Source organism: Tasmannia lanceolata, unplaced genomic scaffold, assembly GCF_043159265.1.
Source record: "Tasmannia lanceolata isolate RefF3 unplaced genomic scaffold, GAP_Taslan_0.1 ptg000004l, whole genome shotgun sequence".
Classification (NCBI taxonomy): domain Eukaryota; kingdom Viridiplantae; phylum Streptophyta; class Magnoliopsida; order Canellales; family Winteraceae; genus Tasmannia; species Tasmannia lanceolata.
Window position 1 is genome coordinate 12,173,890 of NW_027518681.1, and position 14,185 is coordinate 12,188,074.

The 14,185-nt window shown below is 39.4% G+C and overlaps 1 protein-coding gene across 1 annotated transcript; it reads left to right on the forward strand.

The window, feature by feature from the left end:
• Positions 1 to 7,341: 7,341 nt before the first annotated feature.
• LOC143875514 (oxygen-evolving enhancer protein 1, chloroplastic) lies at positions 7,342 to 10,043 on the forward strand. Its single transcript, XM_077377083.1, has 3 exons — positions 7,342 to 7,654; positions 8,633 to 9,065; positions 9,538 to 10,043. The coding sequence occupies exons 1-3, from the start codon at positions 7,424 to 7,426 to the stop codon at positions 9,852 to 9,854; spliced, it is 981 nt and encodes a 326-aa protein (XP_077233198.1). The 5' UTR covers positions 7,342 to 7,423; the 3' UTR covers positions 9,855 to 10,043.
• The last annotated feature ends 4,142 nt before the right edge of the window (positions 10,044 to 14,185 follow it).

A 14,185-nucleotide genomic window follows, 5' to 3' on the forward strand; every position in this document is an offset into this window, starting at 1 on the left:
AAGTAGCTAGTGGCATGGTGATCAAGTCGAAACTACAAACAAGAACAAGAATATGGTAAGAACATATGGTAAATGCACAGAAACCATTGATACTGCTAACGATATTGACTTTCACATATAATATTTTTATGAGGGAAAATAAACTTTGGATGCCGGTTGCAAGGGAGGCTTAAAAGCAATCCCAAGCAAAATAGTGCACTTTTTTGTGTTTGTTTGCCAATTTAGCATTACAATCCAAGGAGACTACCAGACAAGAATCATAGCTAATTATTGCTTGTCTAGTGATGTGGCACCCATGAGCTCTCCTTATACCCTCCATTCCTTTCCTTATTTCTCTAAAATGGTAAAATTCTTCAAGTAGAATTTTGCTCTCTCTCTCTCTCTAAATTGGTAATGACACCCCCTCCAATTACTTACTAGATTGGCAACCAAACACTACTAATCACTATTCTACTAGGTAAATCCTTGGTAGATAAAATATTACAAAAGTTTGTCTCCTCCCTATTGACAACTTATACAACTAATCTACATGGTAACCATTCGCATCCAAACAGAGCCTGAGAAACTTCCATACACACCGGATATTCCGATTTTACATGTCAGCTAAAAAACAAAAAAAATAGGATTTAGTTGAAACCAACTAAACACACAATAGGGTTGGGCCTATTGGCTGAGGCTTTGTATCTCAACCTTGAGGTCGCAAGTTCAATCCCAGCTTACCTGCTAAAAAAACAAGAAAACAAAACACACAATGATGTAGCTCTCATGGAAAACTGGCTCTCAATTATGAGAACTGTTTTAATCTAACATGTGATAGAGCCAACTCGATTATGATTCTAGAGTCTCTTAGTATTCATGAAGTTATTACTGCTTTTCATATAAGTTGGAAGATTTTAGCTTTGATCGTACGGATTTATTTACTCTTTTTTTTTTCAGAAAAAAGTTTTAACATTTGTGGGGGAGTATGAGATGTATATCTATTAAAACTGATGATTTAAAATTGCGTTTGAAATACATTTGGCATAATCCTAATCTTCGTATGAGCATGATCTCTTTATAAAAGTTGCATGAAGAAGATATCATACCATATTTGATAACGCCACCTGAGAACTAACAAAGGGTGCACATGTGTCGACTAAAGGCCAACACTGTGATACTCTTGATTGTTTGAATGTGACCACAAATTATTCCTAACAAAGGTGGCTCGACAGATGAGTGGGGAGAAGTTTTACTTGAGAATTAAACCATTAAATTGGCAGAGCTACCAAAGTATAGGAAAGTTATAAAAAATAAATAAATGGTTTTTAGACAAAAGAGTTGAGTTGTCATGTGAATTCAATATAACTTTGGAGAACCAATTGATGCAACTAAAGAATATCCATTTTCATAATATTGTTATGAGATAAAATGGCGAAAGTCTGCTAAAGGAGAAACATGAGATCTATATAATAGCTTGGCAAGAAGGGAAAGCACTTGGGTCCTATTTGTTTTAGATTCTGAGAACCGATTGTGAGTCCACAACTGATTACTGGCCGGATTCAAAATTACGTTTAATTTTAAGTACAATAATCAGTTTTGAACTAACAATTAGTTCTCAAAATCCAAAACAAATAGGTCCTTAGGCGAGTGACAGCTTTGGTTATAAGACTACCAGGAGTGGCCTCCACAAACTACAAAGATTAATGTAATTAATTTTTATTTGCTTCACGGATTGATATTAAGTCATGTTTTTTTCCTTCCTCTTGAAGGGTTTTATTTGTCTTCTCAGTTATCTATCTCTTGTTCTCATCAATCTCTATCCAGTTAAGGGGATCTTTATGTTAATGTAATAAGTGTTGTACTGGGAATAATTATCAGGTTATGAAAAAGATAAAGGAGCAAATTTGTAATAGATTTGTCCAAATTATGAGGTAATTAAGAAAAAGGGTAGAATTGTTATGGGCAAGGAAAAGATAAATAAGCATGTGTGTTTGTATATAAAGAAAAAAAAATGAATTTTTAAATGTAACATGAAAGATAAATCAACCATTCAAAAAAAAAAAAGTTGAAAGATAAATCAAAAGAACATTCCATTTGCATGCATAGATACTAGTGCTTATATATATATATATATATATATATATATGAGAAAACGGTTCCTACACATATGTGTAGAGAGTTCTCTACACACTAGCTTAAAATACAATGGGGCCCCACATTGTTTGGGTGATCCAAGCCATCCATTTTAAAGGCCCTTACATAGATAGGGTGTCTACAAAAAATCAGATCCATAGGATCATCCCAACCCTATGATTTGTGGAGGTAAAATGGATGTTTTTAAACCTTTACAAATTAGTCCATTTTTTGCCTCCACAGTTCGAATGGTTAGGATGATCCTATGGATCTGATTTTTTGTGGACACCCTATCTATGTGAAGGCCTTAAAAATGAATGGTTTGGATCACCCAAATAATGTGGCCCCCACTGTATTTTAAGCTAGTGTGTAGATAACTTATCTACACATATGTGTAGGAACCGTTCTCTCATATATATATATATATATATATATATATATATATATATATATATATATATATATATATATATATATAGAGAGAGAGAGAGAGAGAGAGAGAGAGAGAGAGGAAACTGTTGGTGAGCTTAAGCTCACCAAACTTATGGTGAGCTAGCTTGCCCAATCACATGGGTCCCACATTTTGGGGAGTGATCCAAACCATTCATTTGCAAGGCCTTATCATAGATAGGGGGTGTACCAAAAATCAGCTCCATAGGATCATCCTAACCCCTCCATTTGTGGAGGACAAAAATGGGGCAGATTTGTGTCTGTCCATTTTTTACCTCCACAAATGGAGGGGTTAGGATGATCCTATGGAGCTGATTTTTGGTACACCCCCCATCTATGTAAGGGACTTTCAAATGAATGGTATGGATCATCCTAACAAAGTGGGCCCCCATGTGATTGGGCAAGCTAGCTCACCAACAGTTTCCTCATATATATATATGTACACCACAAGACTACTGGTTTTATCACTAGAATCAAATGTTTTATTCTCAAAGTATGAAAAGTCAGTAAACCAAGAATTTGATTAGTTCTATATACACCAAAAGACTACTGGTTTTATCACTAGCATCCTAATCAAGACATCATCATATGTTTTATTCTCAAAGTATGAAAAGTTAGTAAACCCATAATTTGATTTGTTCTTGTTTTATATTCTTGCTTGGACAGTGTTTTGATTGCTATAATTGAATTTTATATAGTGTGTTCACCATTCTAAACCAATTGTGTCATCTTCTTTTGAAGAAAGATGAAATGAACTGTTTGTCGAACTTTGCTTACATCTGATTCAATGGCCTGAGATAAATATACCAGCGAATAAAATAAACAATATATAGATATGGACACACGACTCATAAGAGATGGAGGGATATTGTCGACTTTATTTTTGTTCTGGGGATAGGATAATTCATTAAGTAATATAATTAAAAGTTCCAAAGACCATTTGCATCAGCATAAAGGGTTTATTGAATGATAGATTGGAGGATACTAATCCAAGAACAAATAGCGTTGGTTGTTGGTGCCTCCTTTGCCAATATATCTACTGCTAAATTTGTCTCATTGTAATATAAGAAGCCTACCAATGGGGTATGCGACTGAGAAACAAAATAGATTCATGAAGGATCCCTGTTCGGTCCTCCAAGTGTTTGATGTTGGTGTGGAGCACTTGTATGTGTAGGTTTTCCTTTCCCAATTTTTTAATTCGGGTTAAATTTTAATAGAGTTGCCACCTAGGTTAAGGGACCTAGGACCCAAATTATGACTTTCTAATGCCAAGAAAATGTCTTCAAGATCAAGTACGTTATTTTTTACCGGATTAGGAGGGATTAGACAGTCAATCTCTACTAAGAAATCATTAATTTTAGACTATAAGTCTGTAACCAACATATTTAATTCACACTCCATGTATGAGTTATAATCTATATTAGGTAAGTAGCAATAACAAATAATTAACATAAAAAATTAAGGAAAAATGAAGATAAAAATCAACTCACCAACAATCTATTTGCATGATTTGTTGATCAATTGGATGAACCATCAATTGATTGGAAAAAAGAATAGATCCTCACAACGATGTTTGGTCTCTAGAACAACATGATTAATTGATGATAATTCATGACGAATACAATGGATGCGATACTACTTATGTAGGATTAGTAAATAACTAAATACAAACTTGAAACATGAGTAAATCTAAAATAAGATATAATTCAACTACTTGAAAGAGTGAAAGAGAACTTTCCAAAGATGTTTTTTAAACTAATTTTAATGATTAAAATCCTTAAGTATGCATAAATACATACATACTAACATTTTTAAGCAATGAAAGAAGACTTATTGCATATAGACTAATTAGAACTATTTAAACATGCAAATGAAAGGAAGTTTTAGAATATGATTAAAACTAGGTTAACAAATCAAAACTACTAATCTTAGCATGCTGTCATGGGTAAATTGCATGACGTAAAAAAAGGGATAAAATATCAAATCTAGCATGAAAAATTAGTTTAAAACATAAATTAGAACTCCCCATAGATGATAACTAGAGAAGAAAAGCATGTATTTTTCACAGGTTTTAGATTGGCGATGCCGAAGAACTCGTATTGAAGCTCTAGAAGAACCTTCTTGAAGCACCTGTATCTCCTGTACGAGGTTTTAGATTTCGATTTTGGTGTCGGTTTCGGCCACACGTTTCGGTTTCTGGCAGAAATGTCAGCCAAAATCATGTAAAAATATGGTTATGATTTCGTTTTTTTTTTTTTAATTTCGACCGAAATGTCTAAAATTTCGGTGTCAATTTTGACGATTTTCGGTTGAAATTTCGGCTATTTCGGTCGAAATTTCATAAATTTCAGTAGAAATTATAACATTTCGGTGATTTCAATTGAAATTTAAATTTTGGAAAAATTTCGGCAAAATCTTGTAAAGAAACGACTTCATGTGAATTTCGTTTCGGTTTGCGCCGAAACCGAAATATTTTGACCAAAACGAAACGTTTCGGTCGAAATTTAAAACCATGCTCCTGTATCTCCAAGAACTTGGGGGTTCAATCCTAGATTTACCAATAAAAAAAAGAACCTTCTTGAAGCACATGTATCTCTTGTTGTCTCCCCTTGAAAGAGCCAATCATGTTATTTTATAGTGTGGAGCTAATGACCATGAATTAGAGGCTACCTAGGACTCAAATTTGTGCTTAGCACGAGTTCTAAGATGATCTGGCGTGTTTCTGGAAATTTTGAAGGTTTGAATGAATTTTTCGAAAAAGTAGGTTTGATTCAATGGATAGGATTAAACTAAGTTTTTTGCATGAATCTTAATCCTCCTAGAGATTGTATTTGAGTAGGATAATGTTATGAAGGACTTTTAAATGAGTCGCAATTGAAAATAAATATTTTTGAGGCAGTTTAGGCAATTTTAATTATATTTTACTCAAATTTACCTTTGTTTGCCCAAATTTATATCCAATCAACTAGTTTTACTGTCGGTTAACCAATTTAACTATTGACCAATGTTAATATTTGTCGATCAATCAATTTTATTTCCGATCAATGTAAAAACCCTATCGAACAATAAATTTTACTGTCAAAAGAACATTTTTATTGTTGAATAATGTAAACCCCTATCAAATGACTTAGTATCCTGTAAAATGATAAAAATTTACTCCCAACAAGTATTTTGGTTTAATTGTATACTTTTTATATTTTTCTTATACTAAACCACCCTAAGAGGAATTTATATCATTTTAAAAAGTTCGAAGAATAATTTAAAATGATGTGTGACTTATTCTTGTAATATGGATCAATTAAACATCTTTAAGCTCATATATTTAGGTCTACTTTCCACAATTTTAGCGACATGCTAACTTTTGAAAGTTGTAAAGAACTGCTACGATACATTCAAGAGAGAACAATTAACAACTAATTATCATTGTAACACATAGAACTTGGGGTGAATGATTTAAGGTCAAGCTAGAAAAAAATTAGGTGCCTATAGGTTATCATTGTGAATCCTTATTGATATAGACATAGGTAACGATGAGATTAGAAGCCTATCAAATTCCATAAAACAGCAAAGTCATTCTGCTAGATGGCTCATCGTTGCATTGGATGTAGATATTGTATCCAACGATAAACTGCTTGTAGGTGTCACATATGATCCCCCCGGCGTCTCCTTCTGGTCTTGGATTCCCACCACCACTCCATCAAAACTCAATTTATAGGTGCAAGAGGGACATGGGTGCTAGTAAATTTATGAATTTCTAAAGTGGGTTGGTGCCACTCTAGGAGATTGGAGGGTTCCTCTTGCCAGTAAATTTTATGATCTTGGTTGATATTAACTTTAAAAGAGGTCGTGTGGTTATGATGAGATGCCAAGTCAAAGGTCAGTTGGGTGTTTGATTATGGACTTTAGTGAGGTTCCTGGATGACAGAGAAACCAAAGGGTTAAGGTATGGGCTAGGATCCAGACCACATTCAATCGATTAATCTTGGAGGGAGTCAATGAGAACAATTGTGTGAGGAGCTCTTATGGGCGGTAAGAGGTGTGAGAATTGAGTAGTGGAAATACAATGGATAGAAAGCAACCAGGGTAGAGGTAGTGGATATCCACAAAAAGGTTATTATTTCTGGTGGTCTATCCGAAAGGAAAATTAAGTCCAACGTACAAATTACGCTTTCACTTGGCTTTCTCTTCCCCTCCCTCGTGGCCTTCCAAGGTACGGAGCATCCCGGCACCTCCGAGAGTTAGAGCATTTGTCTGATCAGCTTTTCAGAGCAAGACCCAGACCGTTGATAGAAACAATCTGATCTTTTTGAGAACCGAAGCTGACAGCCCGAACACTCAATTTACAATAGCATGATAGAAACCGTTCATTTGATGAACCATGATGCAAATAAATTTACACCTAAAAATCATTTCCATAAGATGATCTAGCCCACTTATCTCTAAAGGTACCACATATTATGGAAACCTCTATAGATTGGAGGGTTGGGATCATCCTATGAAAATAATTTACGGGGTACAACCTGTTTATGCTGTGGCTCATAAGATGGACGGTTAGGATCATCCTATGGGGTGGGCTGGATAGTAAAAATAATGGACTCAGATATATGTTTGTATCTCAGCATTGGAATAGGACGAGTCCCAGCCACTTAATATCTCAAAAACGCACAAAAGGGTGCCACGTGGCACACAATAGCACAAGCGGTGACCAATAGGAGAAACCCTTTATCCAATCTTCTTATCCATAAAACACGACCTCCACTCAATATTAGTCTCCTTTCTCTCTCCTCCAGAAGCTTTACTTACAAAGGAGGAGGGGAGTAAGAAAATCAGAAACCCACGTACAGAGGAGAGCTCGAGAACTATGGCGGCTTCCCTTCAAGCTGTGGCTACGCTCATGCAGCCGACTAAGGTCGGCGTACCTTCGGTTCGGCTTAGATCCTCTCCTCAAGTCTCCAAGACCTTCGGCTTCGACCCAGCTGGAGCCAGGCTTACTTGCTCTCTACAAACTGACTGGAAAGATTTGGCTCAGAAGTGCGCCGACGCCACCAAGATAGCCGGCTTCGCTCTTGCCACGTCGGCTCTCGTCGTCGCAGTAACGTTTCTTCTCTTTCCCTTATGATACTGAAAATGAAAAATTAGCTTTGGGAAAACAAATTGAAATTGATAATTCGTTTGGGAAAAAGGGATACGAAAATGCTATCAACCCTAAACTTCTATGTACGTAAGACACTATTTTATTTACTTAATTCACTGCATCTGGGTGGGATTCATTGATTTGGTGGGGTCCATCTGGTCCATTCATCTTACCATATACACTGTGGAACCAATAAATGAATGGTTTAGATCCAATAACATGTGGTCCCCACCAATTCTACTCTGTACTGTGCGTCTTAGTTGCCTAAACCAATTCTTAATTCCCAATTCAGAATTGGTTTAGATCCAATAACATGTGGTCCTCTAACATTCAGATCCTAACCCTCCGATCTGAATGTTAGAGGGTTGATCCTAACCCTCTATACATAGGAAGGTTAGGATCAACCTATGTAAATGATTTTTAGGGCACAACCTATTTAGGTTGTGGCCCATCTAATGGACGGTTTGGATCATCTTATGGTGCGGTCCATAACGTACCTTTAATAAAATGAGGAGTGCCCTCGTCAAAATACCGCAGTGCTGGTAACATTGCCCAAAATTTAATTCAAAAAATCTTAGGCCCTGTTTGGATTGTAAGAAAAACATTTCTGTTGGGAAAATTTTTCTTGGGATTTTTGTTTTGTTTCCACGATATAGAGGGAATTGATATGATTATGATATTATTAGAACTTGTGAGTCCCTCTAAATAAAATTGAATTGAGATGGTTCCAATTATATATTTTCCCTTTCTAAACTTTTCCACAAAAATCTTGCCAAATAAAAACTTCATTCCAATTGGGGTGGAATCAGGCGTAATAGAATAAGATGCCAATTAATTCCAGCACTGATTTGTGCAATTCAAAATACATGATATCTCCATGTAAATGATATCCGCATCCCCTAATGGTGCACAATACTTGATATCTCCTCCTTGCAGGGAGCAAATGCCGAGCCAAAACGGCTAACCTTCGACGAGATCCAAAGCAAAACCTATATGGAAGTGAAGGGAACCGGCACGGCCAACCAGTGCCCGATAATCGATGGCGGCGTAGACTCCTTCGCCTTCAAGCCCGGCAAATACACGATGAAGAAATTATGCCTCGAGCCAACGTCCTTCACCGTCAAAGCCGAAAGCATCAACAAGAACTCACCCGCCGAGTTCCAAAAAACCAAACTCATGACTCGCTTAACCTACACCCTTGACGAGATCGAAGGCCCCTTTGAGGTCTCCCCGGACCGCACCGTCAACTTTGTAGAGAAAGACGGCATCGACTATGCAGCCGTCACCGTCCAACTCCCCGGTGGCGAGCGGGTCCCGTTCTTGTTCACCATAAAGCAACTGGTTGCGTCCGGAAAGCCGGAGAGTTTTGGTGAGACAAGAGCTTTCGAAAACAAGAGGGAGATTTCAATTTTGGAGAATTTATATGATGAAGGGTAGTATAGGCACTAACTCATCATCCCATCCTTGATATTTGATCCAACAGCAGCTCCTCAAAAAGTGAGCTGATATTGAGGAGCTGCTGTTGGATCAAATATCAAGGATGGTACTTTTATCGTACTGTCTTTAATTGTTTATACGGCCTTTTATTATATGATGCCCGACCGTGAAAATGTAAAGGGCGGAAGGAGACAAAACCTGCTACCTTGGTTTTTGAACCAAGGAAAAGCAAAAAACGGGGCTTTCTCTTGGATTAAAAATCAAGGGAGAGATGGTTCTCTCTCCGCCCTTTACGTTTTCACGGTCGGGGATCATATAAGTTCTCTTACTATATAATTTCTCTCAATTTTGAATCTTCCTCTCAAAATTTTGGTTCAAAAAGTAACATTCAAAATTTCTTACAGGTGGGCAGTTTCTGGTCCCATCTTACCGGGGGTCGTCGTTCTTGGACCCCAAGGGGAGAGGTGGGTCCACCGGTTATGATAATGCGGTGGCGTTGCCGGCCGGAGGGAGGGGAGACGAGGAGGAACTGTTGAAGGAGAACTTGAAGAACACAGCGTCTTCGACCGGGACAATTACGTTGAGTGTCACGAAGAGCAAGCCGGAGTCCGGAGAGGTGGTGGGAGTGTTTGAGAGCCTTCAGCCGTCTGATACTGATTTGGGAGCGAAGGTTCCTAAGGATGTGAAGATACAAGGCATCTGGTACGCACAGCTCGATTAATCTAAGGCGTTTTTTGTTGTATGACTATTTTTTTTGGGACTATGTTTTGAGGAGACTGAACCTTCTTTTTTTTGTTGAAAGTAATATGTTATTATGACTGATTTATGTCGTGTAAGTTGGCATGTAAATTCTCGTGGCCTCATGAAGTCCGTAATGCTAGAAAGACAGCTGGTGTATTGCCTTTGGTTATTTGGATGTTCATGATGGTCATTTTTGAGAGAGAGAGATGATATTTGCAATACCTTATTTTGATAAGGAAAAATTGCCAATGGGAGACACCAAAATACAAGAATTGTGAATCGCACACTTTTGACACTTTTGAAAAATTGTTAGAGAGGAACGAAATTGGGGTTATCAAGTATCTAAAAGGAGGTTATCAACCCTCTAAATGGGGTTATCAAACTCTCAAAAGGGGGTTATCAACCCTCTTTAACAATTTTTCAAAATTGTGTCCCCCGTTCACAATTTTTGTATTTTGGTGTCCCTCATTGGCAATTTTTCCTTATCAAAATAAGGTATTGCAAATATCATCTCTTCTCCTTATTTACGCTAGTTAATTAGGGAAAAATGATATTAGCAATACATTATTTTTTATAACGGAACCTCTCCCCCTATTTATGCTTCCCTAGTTACCTGCTAAAGGCTAGTAAAATTTCCAACGAACAATCAACTGCCAATCAGAGAAGCGTGCATTTAGAATATAGGAATCTTGCGTTGGAGAGAAGATATGCAATCCCCGATTTCTTGTTATCTATAGAAAGATGACCAAGTAAAAGGTCAAATTTATAAGGTTTATAATAACCTTGGGGTCACCCCCGTTTTCCATTATATGTACTAGGGGTGGACATGGTTCCGGTTCGAACCGAGGAACCGAACCGAACTGGCACATTTGGTTCGGTTCGGTTCGGTTCCATTTCTATATGGTTCGGTTTCAGTTCAAAAATCCGGGAACCGGTGCAAATTCGGTCCGGTTCTGGGTTTGGGATCCTGGAACCGAGAACCGACGTGGGTCCACAAATATTCCTTGAAATAATTTTTCATGGGTGATTTTTTTTTTTTTTGCCCAAGAAATGTTGGGCTAAAAACAAGAAACAAAAAACTATTGAAAATATGATTTATTTTCTCCCTGTTGTTTAGAAAATTTTCACCCTCTCCTCGCTCGTGTCCTCAAGTGTCTCCTCCCACCCTTCTAACCCATCTCTCTTCACTATAAACTAATATTTTATGGATAAAAAAAAATTATGGTTTCCAAATATGGCCTTATTCTATATCACCACAAGGTATAGAGTAAGTGAGATCAAGACCGCTGATCTTCTATATCACCACGAGGGAGCCCACATTGTCTTTGTCCCATGTTGAACAGAATAACCAAGTGTAATTCATTATTCATATATAAACAGGGCCATTGGTGAAGGTTGGGTAAACCCAGAACCGAACCGAACCGATTATATATGGTTCTGGTTCGGTTCCATACGTATATGGTTCGGTTCTGGTTCCAATTTCAAGGAATCGATTATATATGGTTCGGTTCTGGGTTTAGCCCAAAACCGAACCAAACCATGTCCACCCCTAATATGTACTATAGATATTTATAAGAAATTTAATAGTAATTACTAATTAGTACGTAGGTAGGTTGGTACGTAATATCATAAATGATTTTGTAATGTTTTAAATATTGCGGGGCATGACAGGATGACACCCCAATGAAGGGTTGCAATAACCATCTGCAGGGGCTCATTCATTGGACCCAGTCACCAATATGCATTTACAATGGCATTGAAAAATGTAAAAGGCATAATAAATGCATACGGATGAAGTGAATCCAATGGTGGCGTCCTTGCTGTTTGGTTTTGCAAGGGTGCCCGTGCCTTTCAATTTACCATTGCTCCAGATTTTTTATGTTACTAATCTATATAACTAGTGTCATACTGTTTTCTATAGTGATATGATATCGACTAGCAAGACATCTCATCTCCATAGATATATGAAAACAGTGCACAACATGGCATGTGGTTGGTGATTAAGATCGTTGATACGATGGACAATGTTATGAGCATCTAAGTGGTGTTAGTTATGTGGCCTAAAATCGGTAACAGATACGGCAGTGACGTCAAAGCTGAGCTGGAGGACCCGAGGAGCCGAAGTGAAGGAACCGAGTTCTGAGGGATCGGAGTGGAGAGGCTGAGGAACTGAGTCCTGCACAAGGAACAAACGAGGTCAGAAGACCAACCCAGAGTGTTGCTCCGGACAGACCCTTCGACACTCAAGTCAGTATGAGCAGGAGTGCAGAGCTAGTTTTAAGAGTGTTGGGTTCTCATTACCTTTGGTTTGAGCTTTGAAAGCCCTTTTATAGAGGGAAACCTGGGGTGGTTGGATTATGTACAGCAAATAGGCTTGTGGTGGGCCATCCTGGAGCCACGTGTCAACAGCTAATTGGCTGGTGTTTTTATACCCTATCAGTTGCCCCCCAGTTTTCCAAGTCATTGTGGTCATTTGGGGAAGTGTGGTGAGTTACATTTCTGATCGGTGGGAGTCTGTCCGGTGAAGCCGTTTGTCCAGCCCGTGGAATCAGTCCAGAAATGTGTCAGTCCGGCCTGGGAATTAGTCCGGAAAATCTGTCAGTCCGGCCTGGGAATCAGCCCTGAAAATCTGTCAGTCTGGTCTGGAAATCAGTCCGGAAAATCTGTCAATCCGGCCTGGGAATCAGTCCGAAAAATCTGTCAGTCCGGCCTGGGAATCAGTCAGGAAAATCTGTCAGTCCGGCCTGGAAATCAGTCCGGAAAATCAGTGCGGCCAAGCCGTCTGTCCGGCTTGGAAAATTAGTGCGGCCAAGCCGTCTGTCCGGCCTGGAAAATCTGATTTTTGTCATCTTGCGGATGCGTCATATTCAGTGCGGCCAAGCCGTCTGGCCGGCCTGAAAAATCTGATTTTTGTCAACTAGCGGACGCGTCATATTCAGTGCGACCAAGCCGTCTGTCCGGCCTGGAAAATCAGATTTTTGTCATCTAGCGGACACGTCATATTCAGTGCGGCCAAGCCGTCTTTCCAGCCCGAAAAATCAGTGCGGCCAAGCCGTCTGTCCGGCCTGGAAAATCTGATTTTTGTCATCTAGCGGACGTGTCATATTCAGTGCGGCCAAGCCATCTGTCCGGCTCGGAAAATCAGTGTGGCCAAGCCGTCTGTCCGGCCTGAAAAATCAGTGCGGCCAAGCCATCTGTCCGGCCTGGAAAATCTGATTTTTGTCATCTAGCGGACGCGTCATATTCAGTGCGGCCAAGCCGTCTGTCCGGCTAGAAAAATCAGTGCGGCCAAGCCGTCTGTCCGGCCCGGAAAATCAGTGCGGCCAAGCCGTCTATCCGGCCTGGAAAATCTGATTTTTGTCATCTAGCGGACGCGTCATATTCTGGTCGGCTTGAGATGACCAGATTTTGTCCTGTAGTGCATTGCGCTATATCCTAGTCGGTTGGGGCCGGACTGAATTTTGTCTTTTAGCGAATCAAGCTATATCCTGGTCGGCTTGAGATGACCAGATTTTTGTCGTGTAGCGCATTGCGCTATATCCTTGTTGGCTTGAGATGACCAGAATTTTGTTCTGTAGTGCATCGCGCTATATCCTGGTCGGCTTAAGATGACCAGAATATAGCGCAATCTGCTAAAAGACAAAATTGAATTTTGTCTTGTAGCGAATCACGCCGAGTCTTGGTCGGCTTTAGATGACCAGAGTTTTGTCCTGTAGCGCATTGCGCTATATCCTGGTCGGCTTGAGGAACGGATGAACTGGAAACTGATTCATGTCAGCCATTTCAGGTCGTCCATCTTAAGTCGGCTGAAAAACAGATGAGCTACAACTTACCCTTCTTCAGGTTAAGTTTTACCCACGCGTTATATCCAGTCTGGCTGGAGATGTTCTGAATGGCTTAAGATGACCAAGTTTTATTGAACTTGGATTTTTGCAAGGGTTTGGTTTTCTGCCCGGGCCCGCTCCTGACTAAGAGTGCGCTCCCGGTCTTTGTGGAGACGAGCCGGGGCGAACCAAGCAGCGAGTACCCAAGTTTTAGTGAACTGGGTTTCTGAGACGGTTTGGTTTTTTTGCGCGGGCCCGCTCCGACCAGGAGTGCGCTCCCGGTCTTTGTGGAGATGAGCCGGGGCGAACCAAGCAGCGAGTACCCAAGTTTTAATGAACTGGGTTTCTGTGACGGTTTGGTTTTTTTGCGTTGGCCCGTTCCTGACCAGGAGTGCGCTCCCGGTCTTTTTGGAGACGAGCCGGGGCGAACCAAGCAGCGAGTACCCAAGTTTTAGCGAACTGGGTTTCTGAGCAGCGAGTACCCTAG

Bases quoted from the DNA above. Each gene is read 5' to 3' on its own strand.
- LOC143875514 (XM_077377083.1), top strand. From the start codon at position 7,424: ATGGCGGCTTCCCTTCAAGCTGTGGCTACGCTCATGCAGCCGACTAAG. The intron at 7,655-8,632 runs GTAACGTTTCTT...TCCTCCTTGCAG, and splicing joins CGTCGGCTCTCGTCGTCGCA to GGAGCAAATGCCGAGCCAAA. The intron at 9,066-9,537 runs GTGAGACAAGAG...AATTTCTTACAG, and splicing joins CGGAAAGCCGGAGAGTTTTG to GTGGGCAGTTTCTGGTCCCA.